Here is a 19,703-nt window from a genome sequence, read left to right as displayed (position 1 = left end):
TGCTACATTCTCTCATAGCAGAATCTTCTTATTGTGGTCGCCTAAGGTGAATTTTTATTATTTTTATTTTTATTTTTTGTAATGAAAGATCATAATATTTTCCTTTTATTTCACTTTGTCTCTGCTGTTATGCTAGGTAGTTCCAACTCAAAAGGAACTTTGTGAAATCTTTGGTAAGCGTCACTTTCTGTTGACTTGCATCCTCAGAATGCTCTCAACTTTGTCATTTTCGCAATTTTTTAAACTTTAGAAAACGATAATACTCAATTATTTGCTTCACAATTTGAGTTTCTTTTATATTCAATCTGTTTGTTTATTTAGATTCTCATTTTTTTTTAATTCCCTTTTTGATTGAATCCTGTATATTCTTGTTAGTGCTATGCAATTCCAAAACTGCAATGCTAATCTTCTGTTAGTAAATATTATACTTGAAGAAACTTATCATTGTTACAACCTTGTGAACAAAGCAAATTTTGCTTCAAGATAAAGAGGCAGAAGAGATGTATGGGGGCACACAAGTATGAACATATTATATTCTTGCTAATGGAATGAATGAGCAATGTGAAATGGATTTATGAGTATGCCCTGCTGCTTTCACTCACTGTTCACTCACCATAATGAGGCAAGCTGGCCACCCAAATAATTTCATGGTGTCATGGTTTCTTACACTTCCTTGACTAATTCTAAGAGGTAGCCCTCAACAAAATTCCTTGGTCTAATGTGATGCGACTCCTTTGTCAGTGCCCAAATTTATCTTTTCCTAAATTGTTGATGTGGTAGTCCCAGTTGATTTAATCATCCCATTGTAAATTCTTTTTCACGTCCAGATTTGTTCAAATATTTCCTTGCTATAGGTCAAAGCTTTTCTGAAGCATATAGTCCCTAACAGGCTATTTCGTTATCTTTAAAACATTTTTCTTTTCACTTCATGGAAAGTAAATTGACTATGAAGATTTAATCCAACTGAATATTTTCATAAATTATTCTAGCAGAAGGTTGGAAAAGTTTTAGCTTCAGTAAATTGGTAATGAATGGCACGATGGTGAACTTGAGCAGTAAATCAAATACTGGCAATGGCCAATGTCACCCAATAGATCTACTTGCCCATGATCAAAGAATCTGGCATTCTTCAGGGAATGGGTAAAGCTCAGAAATATTTCAACTCACAAGGATATGGAAGATTTATGAAGGAATATAATATAAGCAGGTGCTGTTGGGAGGATGCCAAAGATTAAACTAAGTGCAAAGGCAGAGGAGAGATAGAGAGAGAGAGAAGCATGCCTTAGACTGCCTTTTCCTTCTCCTTTCTTTATAATATCATCTAAATTAGGCCTACTCTAAACAAATCAACTTTTTAATCTTGGACTTTTTTAAATTACAATTAACCATCACGTCAGCCTACCAAACTATATATATATATATAAGTATATACACTAGAAAAGGTAAACCAACCGCAAATTTAGTGCTTGATTGCCTATACTTCAAAATATACACAATCCTAGCTAATTAAACTGATGCCATCCCATCAAAGATTAATGGGAGATTTTGGTTAAACATGAGTCAATTTTTTAACTTGTGGACACCTTCGAGCTTCTGGAAAGAATAAAGAATATCGAGTTCCGTGTGAAACCTCTCTTGTGGAAGAAAATCGTGGGAGATTTCATCGAGATGGCGACTACTAAAAAAGTCTACGAGGCCTGGGAAACACTTGACCAGTTCTGTGGTCGATAGGGTTATTAGGATTAGTCCTCATCTACCTGAAAAGAAGAAAGACTAGAAAAGCCCTCTTTTCCTTTTCCTTTTCCTCTTTCTTATTTGGTAAATGGATAATTATGCTAAAAGCCTCTCCAACATTAAGCCGCCAATTTATCATTCACTTTTTGATAAAATAGTCCCTATAAATCCTAAAATTAATCACGTAAAATTTACATAATATTATTCTTTAATAGGAAAAAAAAAATCTAATGGATAACTAATAAAAGGAGCATGTTTTTTATACAGTTCAGAAGATCAATATGTCATGAAAAAAAAATAAAGCCTAGGTGGAATTGAGGCAAAGTTAGGAGATCTAGGTGTAATTTTCTGTTTGGTAAATTATAAGCTAGTATGATTGATCTAATGTGACTTATCTTATATAGTCCATATTAAGTTATATTAAGTTAAACCAGGTATGGTTACTAAATTTGGTGACAACTAAATAGGATTGGAAATTCATATAAGAAAAAGTGCAATAGAATCGAATTCATCACCTTGTGTGTGAATTTATTAGGCTGCTATCGAGTCCTAGTTTGACTTGCATTCCTTGGTGGCTTTGACACGTTTGGCTGACAAAGTTGGTGCACGAAATGATTCGAACAGAGAAGGATTAGCCTGACCATGAACCAATAAGTCAACCCATGAAAGAGAAGTCAACTGCCTCTTTGGACTGACTTGTAGGTATGGGAATTAAGTAGATGTTAACCGGGAGATGATGCCATGGTGGTATGATCAGCAAGTGCTTGTGGAATAAGTTAGCAAACTAAAGCAATTCTTGTTAATTAATCGTCTTGGTATATCTGGACTCCATCATGATTAAAAGCATGTTAATTATTCTAAGTGGACCACTAAACACTTCATGACTTCAACGCTCCTTTTCTTTTAACATTCCATTAGTCTTTTTTTAAGGAATTATTTATTATTTTTCACACCGTACCATATTAATATTTTATTAAAAACATCCTTATGAAATTTAAATCTAATAGAAAATGTTATATCACTTTTAGAAATAAAAAGTAAATTACGTGGAATATCATTTTATTTTATGTTAAAAAAAATTAATAGTAGAATATCTTTTAAGCATTAATAATAAATTGGAAGATTGGTCGAGTGATAAATTATCCCTTTCAATATATATATATATATATATATATATATATATATATAACATTCCATTAGTTGACACATCACAATCTGAGAGAGGGGTCGCTTTCGGGGTTTGACCCCACGTGGGAAGACCCAGGCAGGCGGCCGTAGCACGCGTGCACTTCTCGTGGGTCCTACGTTGACCTACGGATAGGAGTCATAAGCATGAGGTCATCTGGATTCATCTCGGCCGTTGATTTTGGTAATAGGGAACAAGATCCAAAATTACAAATGGACGACTGCCTTATTATATATATATATATATGTGTGTGTGTGTGTGTGTGTGTGTGTGTGTGTGTGTGAATGTGGTTAGTTAAAAGACAGAGATGAATAATTCGATATATTATTATTATTATAGATAATGAGGTAGGACCACAGCTAGCAATCCTTAGGTAGGGTTGGTCATACTGGTTGAGGGATTATTTTCATAGCAGTATATTGTTACGGTGAAATCACCTCGATTGGGAGTCAACCTATTGAAATTAAAAGTTTGGTTCAGATTTTTTATGTTTTGTTAGGAAAGATCTCGAGGTGAATAGCTTATTAATCGAAACAAACAACTAAATGATTATAACGTAAGAGGTGAAATAAAGTGATAATTTGTTAATACAGATCGCACGCACTTGTGGCTAAATAAAATTACCCTTGGATGAATATGAAGAATCATGCTTAGAAAATATAGTCATGCGAATTCATAGGTGTAAGGCCTTAAGTCGTCATGATGTAGCTTCATTGTGACCTGATAATTATGACACATAGCCTACGAAAATTCAAATAGTGAAAGGAACATTAATAGCGATGAAAGATTCATACAAGTAAACGACAAAGAGAAACAAAGCCCAAACATACTTCCTTTTGCCGAAAAGATCAAATGGAGAGAAGGAGCATATACACCACACCACAACATGAGCCAATTTGACACGGAGCGAAATAACAATAAAGATCTCACCCCAACTTTCATAGCCTAACACCCTTCCACCTCATTAGCCTGCCACCTAATGTTGTAGTTGCTATTATTTGCCATGGTACACGTTAAGATAAGATAGACGAGTGAGAAAGTCCCTCCTAACCCAACCTCTCTATGTCAAGATGCTCCAACAAGGGCATAAGTAGGGCAACATGAGGGTTGTTTGACAAATGAATAACATAAAGGACAAAGGAGAGGGAGAAAGAGGAGGTGGCAATGATACTCTATATCTTTACAACGATATATTTTATTACTAAAATGAATAACTAAGTACAAAGTTATGGTATTTACAAAATTTTTCTTTATATTTTTACTTATTTTTACTTATATATTTTCTGTATATTATTTTTAATAATAAAATGGTTAAATTTCAATATTTTATGTGTATCCCCTTTTTCTTAATAACTCATTGAATTGTTCGACGTTTACTTTTTAAAATAAAAAACGCTGATATGATTGGTGTTTTACTTAAAAATACTGATCCAATTAGAAAGTTACTTTTGACTGAGTAAAATGATTAGCAATTTAGCATTTTATTTAGGACTATAATCAAATAAATCCTTTTAGTATTAAACTTGGAGCGTATGCTATTTTAATACATAAATTAAAATTAGGTCTAGTTTGGTCAAATTCTCTATATTAGTAGCAACAAGGAGGAAGAACATTAAAAAAAAAAGTAGTGGACATCCTAGTCATTGACAAAACTGTAGAGTATCTTATAAAGAACTCCAATCATTTCACTTTCAAAGCATTAATAGTAGTTATGCATTGTACTCACATGATTCAAGGGGCTCAAGTTATATAAGCATTTTTTTGGTTCACAGTGTTGGGGATCATGCTTAATTGAGAGCTAGAAGCATTTATTTATTTTATTGATGCTAAGAGAAGTATTTAGTTCATAGCTTATATCTAGATCATCACTTACAAGAGCATAGAAGAGAGAATTATGGATTATATGTAACCATCCTCTTCAAGAAATTTGGAAGAAGTAAACATTCTAATCTTAAAAATAACACTGAAACAAAATAACTGACTTTAATGAATTGATTATCTTCTTCTTTAAACAAAAATGAAAATATAGAAATGATAAGGAAGTTAATTCTTATAATTAAATACAAAAAGCAGAAAAATAATTTAATATATATATATATATATATATATATATATATATATATATTTCACTTTTGAGTAACCAAACATTCTTATAACACAAATGTAAGGCCGCCCAAATAAATTATTTTGTGATGTAGCCTAAGGCAAGAGCTTGGATTGTGAATTTCTTAATCAACTAAGAGAAAACTAGTGGTGATGGTGCAAATTAAAGAATAGAAAACCTAATTGTGAGACCAGGATAAAAAAAGTGCAAAATTAGATTATCACTCAGAATTTTTAATTCCATGTATCAATTCCCAAATCTGGAAATTATCCATGTCATTCCTCAAAAATAATAATTTATGATGTACCTAGTCCATAAAATAAAAGGAAAATTCTCGTATAAATTACTTTATATTGGTTAGTAGGTCAATAATCATTTATTTCAATATTACTTACTACTCTCTCATCTCCTATTCCATTTAATATTTTTATATCTTTTAATTTCTCTCTCTTTACTCTTTCTCGTTTCATTCATCTCTTTTATCATCTATTATTATAAAGAGATTTTAATCATTTACTAAAATATATTTACTTCTAATATCTCATCAAGTGTAATAATTATGCTACTATTTTGAACTAACACCATAATAAATTTATATCGGTAAATTAGTACAGAGTTTATTCCAAGTGAACACTCTTGTTAATTCTGATTTACTCAAGTGAACCTTAAAAAAATGCACAAGAGAAACTTTTTTTTATTTTGCAAGATAGTCCATTTTGGTCTTACTTTGCAAACTATTCAAATATTTTATTATAGAAAAAGTTCATAGATAGTCAATAAAAAAAATTCATACACCTAAATTTAACTTGTTTTGCAAAGTGGAATGAGAATAGGGATAATTACACCTATGAACTAAACTATTATCTATTTCTACATAGACCTCATAATTTTTATTTCTGTGACATATTTACCTTTTTTTTAACTACAAAAAAACTGTTAAATACTCCTTCTATTAGTTATTAATTAGATATTTTTGTTAAAAAAATATTATGTGAGTATCATATAACTAATTGTAAGCTCTTTACAGACTAATTTATTTTTATTTCAAGCGAAATGTCAAGAGAAAAGTTAAGAATAATATAGTATTTTAATATTTTTTATTAATACTGCCGGGGGAGTAAGATTGTTTCTATAAATTAGGGGGTCTATGTATACTAAAATAAAATATGATGAGGTTCACGAGAAAATGTACAACTTCAAGAGATCTTAGTGTAATTATGCCTTAAAATTTATAGGACCCTACAAGATCGAAAACTATTTTGATTCCTCTTGCAAATAACTCAAAAAAGTAACCTTGATTCATAGTAATTATGAAAGCAATGCCATCAAGGAAGTGACTAATCTACTTTGAGCTGCATAAAAGTAAAGGAACAACATCATCTCCCTTTCTCTCCAAGCAAATGTTCAAATTCAAGGAGAACAAAAAATTTACAACCACAAACTAAATTTACATGGGAAAAACATTAAACTATACCACTAGCAATCGACCACTCATTCTTGGTCCACAAGTCTACCAGTTTTCTACACACCAAACCTATGTACAGTCGGCCAAGGTGCTATATATAGTCATCCTCCACTTCCCTAACCCTTTCCATTCCATCCAAAAACAAGAGAAGATAGAGGTAGAAACATGGCTGCCGATGACTTCCAGATAAGGATATGCAGTGGAGGGAGCTGGTGGAACCCCGGGAACTCGTGCTCGACGGCGATTATAGACGTCGGTGGTGAAAACTTACGTTGGTCGACGGCGGGTAACGTCGAGTCGAAGTCTCGGTCCGGCGACGAGTCGGTCGGCTCGGCCTCTGGTAGTTCTTTAACCTTCCAAGATACACAACCCATGCAATATCCACCAATGGATTTTTGGACGCAAGCCTTACTGTATGTTTGTTCTCTTTAACTTCATACTTTTAATCTCATTACTCTACATGTATGTATGAATTAATATCTTTGTCTACTTGGCTTCAATACGATCGACGATCAAAGTGGAAGCAGTGAAACCATGCTTCAAGAGGATCTTAGCACAAGGCCTGCCAATAGTGAATCAAACCAAGTTCATGTGGGCATGGAGGATTATTATGTCATGAACAATTTCAAAGACATCAACCATAGCTTAATCCTACCACACCAACGTCATCCCAGCTCCGGTATCGACTCGAACGAGTTGTTACAACCCTCATGGGCTAATTTTTCGCAGTCGAAGCAACAGACTATCGATCAGCTGCACGCCAACAACAATTTTTCGTTGAATGTCTTCAACTCTTCGACGCCTTCTCTGTTAGTTTCGCAGCAATTTGAGCCTAGACCTACGTGGAGAGACCTCATGGTGAAGGTATACAAAACCATGGATAAATTTATTCTCTTTTCGTTTCCTAGTTATAATTAGGGTTCTTAAGAACTCAGTATATATGTTTTTTTTTTGTTTGTTTGTTGGTATATTTAGTCTAATTCAGAAGGAGTTCATGACTCATGCTCGTCTGCGCCGAAGAAAAGAAGCAGTGAGCCTGCTCAAAAGAAGACTAGAATCGAGAAATTTTCGCCATTACCGAGCTTTAAAGTACGGCACAATCTGATTAAGATTTTAGTACTCAATAGCAACTAGATGAATATTTATCTAGCATTTTATATATGTTCGTGTTTACAGGTGAGGAAAGAAAAAGTAGGGGATAGGATCGCTGCACTCCAGCAACTAGTCTCACCTTTTGGAAAGGTAGCATATTTTCATCAATCTCTCTATAAGAGCTAGACCAAATGCAAAAATATATAGATTCACTTCAAACATGCGAATGGTTTTCTAACTCCAATCCCATCGCAGACTGATACAACCTCAGTTCTCACCGAAGTAATCGAGTACATTAAATTCCTTCATGATCAAGTTGGTGTAAGTCTCTTTGCTGATCCATTATTATCACAAAATTTAAATTTAAACCAGTAATTTTCTTGAGTAATTTAAGTTTCTTTTGGCTAACTACAGGTTCTAAGCGCGCCATACTGGAAACATGAGCATCCAATGCAGTACCAGAAGGTACAATCTTTTTTTACTTTTTTCTTCTTCTTCTTCTTCTTCTTCTTCTTCTTCTTCTTCTGTACGAGACTAAATCCACATATGTGATATTCAACAATCAGCCATGAGTCTTAAGATGTTGCAATGGCTTGTTAATGCAGGGACTAGAAAAGTCGATGGCCGAGCCGAAGCAAGACCTTCGGAGTCGAGGATTATGTCTGGTGCCAATCGCGAGCACTTATCCGGTGGCCGTGGAAACCATGGCAGATTTCTGGCATCCTACCTATGGAGGAACCTTCATGTAGAGGTGTTAGGGTGTTGGGCAAGAATGGAGTAGTAATGATCCTCTCTATCACATGCATGGTTTGCTAAAGCAAGAGAGGGAGTGAAAACAGTAAGAGGAAACAAATAAATTACAAGAATTTTATCATGTAAGAGGTGGGCTAAGAGATGGGAACAAGTGCTAAATTTAGTAGAAAACTATGTATTAGTTACTGAATGCTGAATTTAGCAGAAGGGATTGGGAAAGGGGCAGGGAGGGGATGGGGAAGAAGGTGGGTCTTTTGTTCCTGTTTGATGTGCCTGTAAGGGCTGGCACCACCTCTATTCTCTTCTCTTTTTTTCTTTTTTTTTGTTCAATAAACATAATAATAAGGAATAATTGGATTCAAGATAGGAACAAGCGTTGTCCCCTTTTCCTTTAGATCTTACTTTTTTATTTACTGTGTTGCGAAATGGTAGTGGAAGTCAGAGGGTGACCCACTTAAAAGAAACCTCTCTTTCCCTCCCTACTTTGATATCATCAGTGTTCTGTTCAAAGATGTAAACTACATGACTTTATCTTTATCCAACCATTTCATATGCCATGTATGTTTAACATACAGAGGAGTGAAGACATATCATTAATCCAAACAAGTTCAATACGGAGTAGAAGGCTATGTAGAGATGATAATTAATTTAACAAGTTCAAGATGTAATACCTTTTGCAAGCAACTTAGATTACGAACAATGATTAAGCCACATCTCATTGACAGGTGACAACTTGGTGGTTAAGCTCTGACTTTGAAGATGGTCATGTGTCACACTCAACAGTACTAAAAATTAACATCTGACCCAAAATCTTAGTTATTTTCCTGTTAACAATTAATATTTTGCCCGAGTAAAACATAGAGATGCACCAACTAAGAAGGTGACAAATAAATAGACATTGGTAAGGTACAACAAGCAATTTTATTTATATGATCAAACATAAGGACCGACTTTGTGTAACAACCCATGTATTAAAGAAACATAAATATCAAATAACATTGGCTATAGAATATAGTGAAGCACAAAATTATTCTGAACACAACAGGGAATGACAGATTGTGTATAAAGACTTTGGTATAGATGTGTAGATCATGCAGATCCTTTTAGCTTCTTTGCAATTGCGGCAAAGTATTTGCCCTGATGGAAGGCTTGCGCCAACTCAAGCTCAGAAGGGCATCTTGAACCATCGCCAGCATACGTGCCGGCACCGTAGGGGCTGCCTCCTTTCACTTGATCCATCTCAAACATTCCAGCACCAAATGTGTATCCAATGGGCACAAAGACCATTCCATGATGCACCAACTGTGTTATGGCTGTCAAACTGAAGAAAGCAGAAAGAAGATACGTGAATATTTATCTTTACTTTTCTAGATTACTGTTACTATCCACTCAATCATTGATGGAGGGATTTGGAATGACAAATTGTGCAACTAGATGCAGTAGAAGAGCTTACGCCGTAGTCTCTTGTCCTCCTCCTTGAGAAGCAGTGCTGTAAAAAATTCCTGCAGGCTTTCCTGCAAGCTGCTGAGATTTCCAGAGGCCTCCAGTTGCATCAAGGAATGCTTTGAATTGTGCAGACATCATACCAAACCTAGTTGGAAATCCAAAGATGATCCCATCAGCCTCAGCAAGTTCCGTTGGGTTAATGATTGGCACATCACTCTTAGGAGGTGCACTCATCTTGGATAACACCTCAGCAGGGAGAGTCTCAGGTACCTGTTCAGCCAAAGTTTAAGATTTGTAACCATTATATGGTCAACAAAGATATGATCATGTTGCATTCCAATTTTCTTGTTAACACAAAAAAGACTACTAGTCAATGTGCTAAGCATTGGCTTGCTAACTTGCTTCTTCAATCTGGACAGCTTAAGTAGACATATTTGAAGGATGCAACACACAAGCATAAAAATTAAAAGATTGCATTTTATGAACAGACATGTTTCACAAGACCCTAATAGGCTAATAAATCATACCAATATCAAGAAAACAGAGTATAAACAAAGATATAATAGCCCAATAAAGAGTGAGATATTCACATTCATGGAAAAATAGATATGAACATTCAAAGTTCAGAAATACCCTAATTAATAGCCAGAGTGAATTTTGTTAATCACTTAAAGTCTGCAAATGCTCATTAATAGCAAACGAGTTATTCCAGTCATGATCCATGGGAGGTTATCAATCTAAGACCAGAATCCCTTCTGCCATTGCTGTTTTTCAAAACTCAGTAACAACCTTTCCTGTTTAACACTAGATTCGACATTCTTTCTTTCGCTCCAGCACAACAAAGATAACCAGATTCTATTCCATGCCCTTTATTAGGTGGAAATAATGTCTGATGCAAATGCTCTGTAATTCATCAGTATCTGGCAACGTGGTGCTTCTAATATAGGGATTGCTAAATGTAAAATTTGGTGAAGAAAATGCAGATATGGTCAAATGGTGAAATTTCTGTCACAGAATAAATCAAACTAAAACTGAACTAAAGGATCAAACAAGTGGACTGGATGCAAACTGTAAACTTGATTCATATGTAATGGTCAAGATTTAAAATCAATGATTCATAGATTATACCCAAGTCTGTAGTCCAACTAAGTTTTGTACCTCTGGATATCTCAACGTACTCACACTAAGCGCTTGTAATTCATTAATCTGTTGGTTATGATTTCCAACTTCGTACATGAGTGGTTCGATAGTCTCTAAAATGTACTATATGTTGGTCTAGAAGATGGATAATTAGCATACCATTGCATCTCCAATAATAAGAATGTAAAGATTTGTCGCAACAAGAGATGATCAAGACAAACCTGCCATAACTTAGCCTCCACTCCTTCAACAGATGAGACACCTTTCTTTATCTCTTCTGCTAGCTTCTCTACATGTCCATACATAGAGTAGTACCTGTAGAAGTATTTAGAAATGAGTGTTTAATAGAGAGTTAGTAAATAAAAAAGATTATGATTATTATATGGCATTTGGCAGGAATAAAGTGAAAGCATATTTGCCATTTAAATGAAAGCCCCCTTTTCTTTTTCCTATTCCTATCACTAAAGTAGGCATATTTTTCCAACCAGAATATAAAATTGCAAGAATGGTATTTAAAATTCATTGTTGATAAAGAAAATGAAGAAGATTCTTTTGGTGGTATGACATTAGGAAGCAGTCAAACTTATTTTACAGCTGAGAAAGAAAGAAAATTTTGGTGGAAATCCACATCAAATCGATAAGTACATGCACGATACCAGCATGAGCAATCACAATGTTTGTAAAGAAAGGGGAAGGTTAAAAAGATGAACAATATGCCCCGCCACAAAGTAGCAAATCACTCAAAAACCACCATTAATTAGAAGCATAAACCTACCATGTCGATGGAAACCTTAAGGTCTCACCACTAAATCATATAATAAAGAGAAAGCAAAAAGATCCATTCTTTTTCTTATTGTTGAAATACTCCAAAAACATTTTGACACTAGTGGCGTTGTTCCTGGATATGAACCCAAAATTGTAGTATAAACGACTAAACCCTAAACAATCACAACATTCCAACACTTATTTATTGTTCAGTATCTGCATCAAACCCGAACCGATCGTTATCTTATTCCAAAAATCCCAACGCAAATAATTTCTCCATCAAGCATTCCCCATAAAACGTAACAATCATACAATAATCCGAAGAGGATGAGCAAAAACGATCAACGGATAGAGCAAAATTAAGAGATTTAACAGGTGGGTATTGGAGTTCTTACACAATATAGACCTTGGCAGCCATTAATGGAGATTGGAGATTCGGAGGATTGCCAGGTTCAGAAATCTACAGATGGGGAGTTTATGAAAGAGGCGAGACTTTTCGCTTCGTTTACTTGTGAGGAGAAGGGAACGGCAGGGGGGGCTTATTTATAAAATTCCCGAGGGAGGGAGGGATTTGACTTCAAAGCTTAACTGATTCCCCTCTCCGTGACTCGTCTAACTACTTAAAAATGGAAAATAAAATAAAATAAATAAATAAATAAGAGGATAATATAAAGCTAAGCAATAATTTAGGGAATCTAAATGTAGTTATCTAAAATCTTAACCATTAAGCACATCTCCGAAATAACGGCGTCGTTATCGGCGAACGTGAAGCAATCGCTGGTGAAGTAATTAGAACCAACTTGTTCGCTGATGTCACCCCATCGTCATGCTCACCTATGGCTTTATGATTCGTGCTAAGCTTGTTAGTTTAGGCAATTAGGGGTGCAATATTGTTAAAAGGTGCTTGAGCGAATCATTATTTCGTAATTAGTTAACGTATCATCGAGATCCGAGGCATAAAGTCAAAGTCATCGGCGTCTTCAACGGCGCCGCAGTTTTCTATCCGACAACTAATTCCCACGTTGCATGCGAACGACATCTTATTTACGACTCTGCCACCAGGACCCACGTGTATTACAGCTAAGCATGACAAGGGATCCAACATTTCTAATTGCCGTTTGCTTTTATTTTTCTTCGGCAATTTATCTTGTTTTAATTTAAATTCGGAAGTTTGGCAATTAAACAAATTATGATATCACCGATTAATCTTGAGGTTTAGATTTTTTTTTAATCGGTAAAAGTCTAGTCATTAAAAATAGTGTCGTACTTAATTCAAGTTGTGGTCAAGCTATCAAAAACTTAATTCTTAGATTTTTGATAATGATAATTGGGTATTAAAACTATATATTAATTTGTATACACATTCTTTTCATAATCTTTATTTCTCAATTTTAAAGTTATATATAGCACCTGAATGGAGTACAATATTTTTCACGTATTCTGAGGGGTGACAAGCTTTAACAGTAAAATGGGTAATGTTAAATATAAGTTTTTTAATTAGAAATTAAAGCTAATTACCCTCTAAATCACATCAACATCACAATATGATATGCATAAGTTTCGTCAAATCAAGATAAGGGAAAGCAATTGACAACCATGTTGGAAAGTTACCACTCCGATATACCAAAAATTGCAGTAGATATATAACTTAGGAAAGGAAATATTCGCCATTACACTTGTCACGAAATCCGACATTATAGTTTTCCATGAGCCCCACAAGCTAGTGACATATTAACAGGTGAGGTGATCCTGATCATCTTACGTGATAAAGTACACCTCATTTGCCGTGTCGAACATGAAGTATGCGCACATTTTAATCTTCATATATTTCAACAGTGAGCTTAACAAAAGGAGGAGGAGAAGAAGAGAGAAGAATGAGAGACAAAACGTCCACATTTGGTGGGTGATAAGGATAAGTTTTGTCTGTCCAGAAATCCAAGCAGGCCAACCAACATTCGGAAGATGAGTTCTTGAAGAGGAATTTACTCCTAGTATGGGAAATGATGCAAATGTGACGTTGATGGCTTCAATCTTAGCTAGAAGAAAATTTATATCTCAGCTATATATATTGTGGGCCTGCCTGCATCTTGGTTGTGTGGTTAAACTTCTGTTTTGCTCATTGGATTAACTATCAAGTGGAGAAAAAGACTGACACTAATTAAAGAGCTGCTTCTCTTAGTATCTGTATGCCCAAATATATAAAGGTGATTAGAGAAAATTACTATGATTGAGACGACAGAAGCAAAATGCAACGGTCTAATATATGATACATACCTGCGTAATAGAATTTTAATGATAGTAAAAGTAGAAGGTGGGGTATATATTATAAATTTCCCTAGTTTGAAACAGGAGGGTGTCAATTGATTCTTGTGTATGAGTACATGTCAAACGCTGGTCTTGATTCTTTTCCTCTTCGGTTGGTAGATCTTCTATCACATTGATTTCTGGATGTTATAAGTAGCTGGCCATGTTCATGTCAACTGCTCTAACTGTATCAAAAGTTGCATTATTGGATTGGCATACAAGATTTAAAACAAATACAGAGATCTCAAAGTAAGCAACATTCTTCTTGACGAGGATATGAATCCATCAATGTCCGACTTCACCGTGGCGAGGATATTTGGAGGCGACTAGGCTGTGGTGAATACTCGAAGAGTAGTATGAAGATAGTTTATATCTTAGATTGAACATTGACATGGATCAAGAGACTAAGCTTCATACCTCAATTATTACGATGCAGTGGACACATGTCTCCAAAGTATGCAATGGATGGCATCTTCTCAGTCAAGCTTGATGTATATAGCTTTGGAGTTCTAGTACTAGGGATTGTAACTGGCAAAAAGAACAGGAGGGCGTATATCTCTGACACTCACTTGAATCTTCTGGGACATGTACGGATAGAGTAGAAATATAGTAAGATTGTAATTTTCTGACATTTTCGCCTCTTGATCACTTGTAATTTGGCTTAATTTTGTAGGTTTTGGAGCTTATGGAATGAAGGGAATGGATTGGATCTAGTTGATGAGCTGATGGGTCACATGTTTTGCATTGTTGAAGCCTTGAGATACATTATGGTGGGTTTCCTGTGTTCAAGATAGGTCATTATCCTCTGTAGTTTTGACGCTGCGCAATGATTGCTCTAAAAGGCCTGTTTTTGTGGGTTCAGGAGGACTGTTCGAACCGGATTCGTCGTCGATCAGGCCGGAATCTTGTACCTTGAATGAGGTGATGATCACAATACTTGATGGCCGATAAGAGAATTTAGCTTTAGATTTGATGTCTGTTGTTTTAGTTGTATACCACATAGCAATCAGTCTAGGAATAATTAGCAGTATTCAGATTACTTCTGTTAGATGACAGAATTAACCCAAGTTGTTAGATAATAAACGAACAATGTATGTTGTCTTTGTGTAGTCATGTAGTTCTATAAAGAATTAAGAAAGATGTAGCAGGAAAATAATGGACATTCCAATTCCCAGGATAATGTCATCTATCCATCAAGTTATCCTTTTCCCATTTCTCAACAAAGAAAAAGAATAAAAAAAGGAGATATAATGAAGTTTAATATGATTTCAAAGATGGCACAATCTTTTGCAGAATTTTAGGATTCAATTAGTATATATGGTCATATGCGCTCAAAAGGATTATCTTTGTGAATTTGCATTAACCAAGTTACAGATGAATGTCTACAAAGAGAAGGCACAAAACAAACCAGACCTTCAAAAGAATCTGTTAGCATCTGATGACCAAAACCGCCTACGAGATTGATGTCGGGGTATGCCGGTCACAATGAAACTCGAACAACAAAAGGAATGAAAAAAAGAATTAAAGGAGAGTTATTTACACCAAATCACCAGATTATGCTATATCTGATAGCGTTCACGAAGCTCTCATACTTGTTCCCTTCAGAGTATCATAATGGCATCTCAGTTTTCAACCTGATCAGCTAACTATGCTACATTTGATAATTGGTAGTCAACATGCAAGAAGCTCTCATACTTTGTTCCTTTCAGAGTATCATAAATGGCATCCCAGTTTTCAACCTGATCAGCCAATGGTCTTGTGTGTATCTTGACATGACGGCTGTGAAGCTTCCTTTTTGGTAATCTTAGGAAATCCAAGACATCCATTACTGTCTGTAGAAAGATATATATAGCTTATCCTGGTTAGCATGGATATAGTTAAAAAGGGTTAGGATGTCATGTAGAAGTTGTGAGGAAGCTCACAGTGGGGTTTTTGATGAGATCCTCGTAATAAAGTACAATGTGGCGGGTGTTCTTGAAATTCTGCAGAGCATCAGCTCTCCACTTGTCTGTGTGATTCAGTTCAGGAATCAACAGAGTTGTATTAAGCAAAGGCTTGTATCTAGCAAGGATATCAGCCTGCATATCATTTAAATCCTCCAATCAAGAGCTTGTTGCAGGTGTATCACATAACTGAGTAATAAAGCATGTTTAAGTAAGATTGAATGAAAGTGAAGTAAACATGTTCTAATAGCTTAGGATCACAACCTCAGATCTTGAATGCACATGAGATTTATGGGTTCCATTTAGTTGTTTGGTGTCCCGATCATGAGTGTTTGCAAGTACTGAAACCAAGCGGCGAAGCAAATTTCTTCTGAAGAGGAATATCACAAATACTCCCTTTTGATTAAAGTATTCAGCAATCTCCTTATGATTCTGCATGAGACCCTGCAATTGCCATGCCATTAGGGACTTTGCAATAACAGCTGATCCAAGTGCAAATGGAAATAATCAGTGCTGTGTAGCATATTGTATTGATCATTTACAGAAAGAGGAAATTGAAAGTTGCATTCGAGACAACATATATCAATTGATTAGTTTCCTTATCTTATACAAATTTCAGATTTCTATACAGGAGAACAATAATTAGTTGTTCTTCTAAAGTTCAACACACTAATTTATAATGGAAGTTCAATTGGAATGGAGAAAAATGATAGAATGCACAAGGTTTTTGATTAACATTGAAATTTGAAACATCGGAGACACAAAGTTGGAGAAATCATCAAATCAAGTAGAGGTGTCACAACAAAAACTTATTCTTTGAAATATCAGCTGTGAAGAGCTTGAGAATTTGTTCGATGCAGCTCTAAAGTACTGCTGCCACCTGTGAAATGTTGATGCCAATATTTCCATGATTCCATCAACAGCCCTTTGCATACTGTTGTCTCACCAAAGTATATACAGTGGCAACCTTAATGTCATCCTCTTAGTTTGTCTCTATGTTGTGCTTGCTTCTCCTTAAGTGAATAATTAGCTGGCACCTTTATCTCTATTTGGTTCATGCCTAAAGGAACAAAGGAAACAGATGCAATCTTGAGACAATGTCTCCTTGCATAATATGGATTTGGTTAACACTCATAATCTGTGTAAACAAACCGACTTAATTACCCCAAAAGATGTTCCACTAAAAATTATCTTGCTTTCTCTATCCAATAGGCTATAGAATGTGTAGGATTAACTCAATAGATTAGTGGTACTCTAAAATCATCTATAAGAAGCATGTCAGATTGTTTTCATGGAGGCATGGAAAGTCAATCACATGCATCATCTGCATCTTGAAGCAATATCTCCTTCAATAATATGGATTTGGTTAACAATCATGATTTGTGTGTAAAAAAACTGAATTAATTACCCCGCAAGATGTTCCACTAAAAATTATCTTGCTATCTCTCACCAATAGGCTATACAACATGTAGGATTAACTTGATAGACTAGTGATACTTTAAATAATCTATAAACAGCATGTCAGATTGCTTCCATGGAAAGTCAATCACATGCATCATCTTGAATTCAAAGTAGCCAAAAAAACTTTAATGACGTACATTCTCTTAAGTTGAGCTTTGCTATCAAGGGTGGAGAAGTGTACCTACATTATAGAACGCACTTGAACTGTTTCATCCTTAGTTGTTTCACTAAGAGGCTTAGCCTATGAACCAATGAGTAGTTTCCTTGAAAGCATCCCCAAATTGCCTGAATGCTGAGGTTCAACAGGGAAGAATTTAACACACCGTTTCCCAGGAATAGAACATCATTAGCTTAACTCATTGTAGGGACCGTAATAGTTAGTACCTAGAATTAGAACCCAAGCATTCTGCCATTATATGTTTATCATCTCCAGAGGAGTTGTAAGGATAATAGCTTGAAAGGAGGAGAGAATAAGTAATGGCCCTATGACCAAGAATTTATAAGGATAGTGAGGCACCTTTTTCCTCTAAAGATTCAGTATATTCACACTAGAAACTGACTCCACCTTCCTAGGTTACTAACTTCAAAGGAAAAAAATTATATCTTCTATATTGAACTCATGAGTGCAGCTGAATTTGCAAAGTTGAATGCAAGAAAGATAAGCATCATAAAAGTGAATCTAATACATATCAACTTGTTTGTTTTCTTTTCCCCCTAATAAGGGATTTAAACCTCTATCTGCATTGAATAAAGAACTACCTGATTAAGCATCCATTTTAAGCCAACAGCAGCTGTACATTCATTTTTAGAAGCACTACTGTACCAGTCGAGGCTGTACACTTTATCCAGTGTCTTTGTGATTGATGAAATATTACTACGCCTATCTTTAACAGAGAAGACCTCACCATTGGAGCTTATGTTAACATGGCTATTCAATAAAGTCTCGAACCACCCACTTCCAGACCTTTGCATCGACAAAATCGCAAAGGATCGAACCGGCGTGCATGCACATTCTTTCCTGCCAAACACACCAATGATTATTACTCATGAAAATGGTAGAGGAAACCAGTTGAGCTGATTCAAGCGGCATGGAAGATATTCTCCATTACCTACTGTAAGTAGAGGGTTCTGGATAGTGCACATATGGATCAGCAGACTCTAAAATGCCAGGTTCATTGCAATGTTTTTCTGTGAGTCCAAGCTTCAGTAGTTTGGGTGTGACAAGGAACCCTGTCTGCTTCAAGCACAGCGAACATACGTACACTGCAACACTCATTATTAGTGCCAAGACAGCTATCCACAAGACATGCGGGTATCTCCTTGTAGGTTTTGTAATGAATGTATCCTGCACAAGAAGAGTTTACAGAACATCAAAAATGTAATCTTGTAACAGCTACAGAAAAAGAATTTAAAAAGCTACTGGATCAGTGGATCTGCATACATATAATCTACAATTTCTATATCCTGCGAATCTACATTGATAATTAACGAATAGACCATGCACAAGAAATTGGGAGGAACCACAACCAGAGATTTGAAAAGTTAAAGAGAAACCTCACCATGAGGCTAACTATCAAAAAGTATACATTATTCTGAGATAAAGCAAGAGGGAAAATAGAAGAAAAAAAAAAGATCTCAACTTTCACAACCATTATTAATTTTAAAACATGGGTTTTGCTTCCAATCCCACCAAGAAAAAGGAATTGGGAAGAAAACGGAGAAAAATAGACAAGGGGAATGACCTTCTGGAGAGCAGCGTAGTCCTCCATCTTCTTTTCTTTCTCCTCTTTCCCTTTCTCTTCCATTGAAGGATAAAAAGGGCATGAACAAGAACACAGCTACCCTCCTATAACTTCCTCCTAATCCTTCTTCTTCCTCCCCCTTCTTATCCACCCAAGCAAGCACAAACCGCACCCGGGCTCCGGCCCTTTCCTCATGGAATCCCACAGAAAACCCACATGACCAACCAAAACCAAATCCGTTTGCTTTGCTATTTTAGGCTTCTCTCTTCTTTGGATAGAGGTGGCGCTCCTTTTCGCTAGCTCCGCAATCTCACCTCGAACAATCGTATCAAATTTATTTGCTGGCTGCGAGCGGGAGAGAGAGAGAAAGAGTTTTTTTTTTTAAATTAATAAAATCTCGTCTGCTATGTGAAATTTTGGGCTAAACAAAATAGTTTGCTCTCACAATTTCATGTCTTAATGAGACGTACTTTTTATATCAATATACTTGGAAAATACTAAAGTCTAAAGTGAAGAACCGGAGACTTTGATAGTGAATCATTTTCACCGGAACTGATTCAATCCATTC

General features: G+C 35.5%; 3 protein-coding genes and 1 long non-coding RNA gene across 4 annotated transcripts; 2 read left to right on the top strand and 2 right to left on the bottom strand.

Moving 5' to 3' along the window:
- The first annotated feature begins 6,630 nt into the window (after nucleotides 1–6,630).
- Nucleotides 6,631–8,682, top strand: LOC140758742 (transcription factor bHLH112-like). The gene is made up of 7 exons (XM_073095013.1): nucleotides 6,631–6,902; nucleotides 7,008–7,353; nucleotides 7,465–7,578; nucleotides 7,666–7,731; nucleotides 7,837–7,902; nucleotides 7,996–8,046; nucleotides 8,187–8,682. The coding sequence occupies exons 1-7, from the start codon at nucleotides 6,655–6,657 to the stop codon at nucleotides 8,328–8,330; spliced, it is 1,035 nt and encodes a 344-aa protein (XP_072951114.1). The 5' UTR covers nucleotides 6,631–6,654; the 3' UTR covers nucleotides 8,331–8,682.
- A 554-nt stretch (nucleotides 8,683–9,236) lies between these two features.
- Nucleotides 9,237–12,254, bottom strand: LOC140758748 (probable NAD(P)H dehydrogenase (quinone) FQR1-like 1). The gene is made up of 4 exons (XM_073095021.1): nucleotides 12,081–12,254; nucleotides 11,142–11,235; nucleotides 9,788–10,050; nucleotides 9,237–9,655 (listed from the first exon to the last, which is right to left on the bottom strand). The coding sequence occupies exons 1-4, from the start codon at nucleotides 12,101–12,103 to the stop codon at nucleotides 9,424–9,426; spliced, it is 612 nt and encodes a 203-aa protein (XP_072951122.1). The 5' UTR covers nucleotides 12,104–12,254; the 3' UTR covers nucleotides 9,237–9,423.
- Nucleotides 12,255–14,187: 1,933 nt separating this feature from the next.
- Nucleotides 14,188–15,039, top strand: LOC140758749 (uncharacterized). Its single transcript, XR_012104147.1, has 3 exons — nucleotides 14,188–14,576; nucleotides 14,663–14,759; nucleotides 14,852–15,039. It is a non-coding gene; the product is annotated as an uncharacterized lncRNA (long non-coding RNA).
- Nucleotides 15,040–15,322: 283 nt separating this feature from the next.
- LOC140758741 (uncharacterized) lies at nucleotides 15,323–19,497 on the bottom strand. The gene is made up of 6 exons (XM_073095012.1): nucleotides 19,136–19,497; nucleotides 18,503–18,738; nucleotides 18,153–18,411; nucleotides 16,197–16,376; nucleotides 15,912–16,067; nucleotides 15,323–15,821 (listed from the first exon to the last, which is right to left on the bottom strand). Exons 1-6 carry the CDS (start codon nucleotides 19,196–19,198, stop codon nucleotides 15,636–15,638), a joined length of 1,080 nt encoding a protein of 359 aa, XP_072951113.1. The 5' UTR covers nucleotides 19,199–19,497; the 3' UTR covers nucleotides 15,323–15,635.
- Nucleotides 19,498–19,703: the final 206 nt, after the last annotated feature.

Source organism: Typha angustifolia, chromosome 4, assembly GCF_048772165.1.
Source record: "Typha angustifolia cultivar Huaian chromosome 4, ASM4877216v1, whole genome shotgun sequence".
Lineage (NCBI taxonomy): Eukaryota > Viridiplantae > Streptophyta > Magnoliopsida > Poales > Typhaceae > Typha > Typha angustifolia.
Note: the sequence above shows the minus strand (reverse complement) of the source record. Positions and strands in the feature narration are given on the sequence as shown.

What these genes read in the sequence shown, in the direction of transcription:
- LOC140758741 (XM_073095012.1), bottom strand. Translation starts at nt 19,198, where the DNA reads ATGGAAGAGAAAGGGAAAGAGGAGAAAGAAAAGAAGATGGAGGACTAC. An exon ending in GAACCCTCTACTTACAGTAG is followed by an intron (nt 18,412 to 18,502) that starts GTAATGGAGAAT and finishes TGTGTTTGGCAG; the next exon opens with GAAAGAATGTGCATGCACGC. An exon ending in ATGTGCATTCAAGATCTGAG is followed by an intron (nt 16,068 to 16,196) that starts GTTGTGATCCTA and finishes AATGATATGCAG; the next exon opens with GCTGATATCCTTGCTAGATA.
- LOC140758742 (XM_073095013.1), top strand. Translation starts at nt 6,655, where the DNA reads ATGGCTGCCGATGACTTCCAGATAAGGATATGCAGTGGAGGGAGCTGG. An exon ending in CGCCATTACCGAGCTTTAAA is followed by an intron (nt 7,579 to 7,665) that starts GTACGGCACAAT and finishes TCGTGTTTACAG; the next exon opens with GTGAGGAAAGAAAAAGTAGG. An exon ending in TAGTCTCACCTTTTGGAAAG is followed by an intron (nt 7,732 to 7,836) that starts GTAGCATATTTT and finishes ATCCCATCGCAG; the next exon opens with ACTGATACAACCTCAGTTCT.
- LOC140758748 (XM_073095021.1), bottom strand. Translation starts at nt 12,103, where the DNA reads ATGGCTGCCAAGGTCTATATTGT. An exon ending in GCTGCCAAGGTCTATATTGT is followed by an intron (nt 11,236 to 12,080) that starts GTAAGAACTCCA and finishes ATACTTCTACAG; the next exon opens with GTACTACTCTATGTATGGAC. An exon ending in TGGAGGCTAAGTTATGGCAG is followed by an intron (nt 10,051 to 11,141) that starts GTTTGTCTTGAT and finishes TTGGCTGAACAG; the next exon opens with GTACCTGAGACTCTCCCTGC.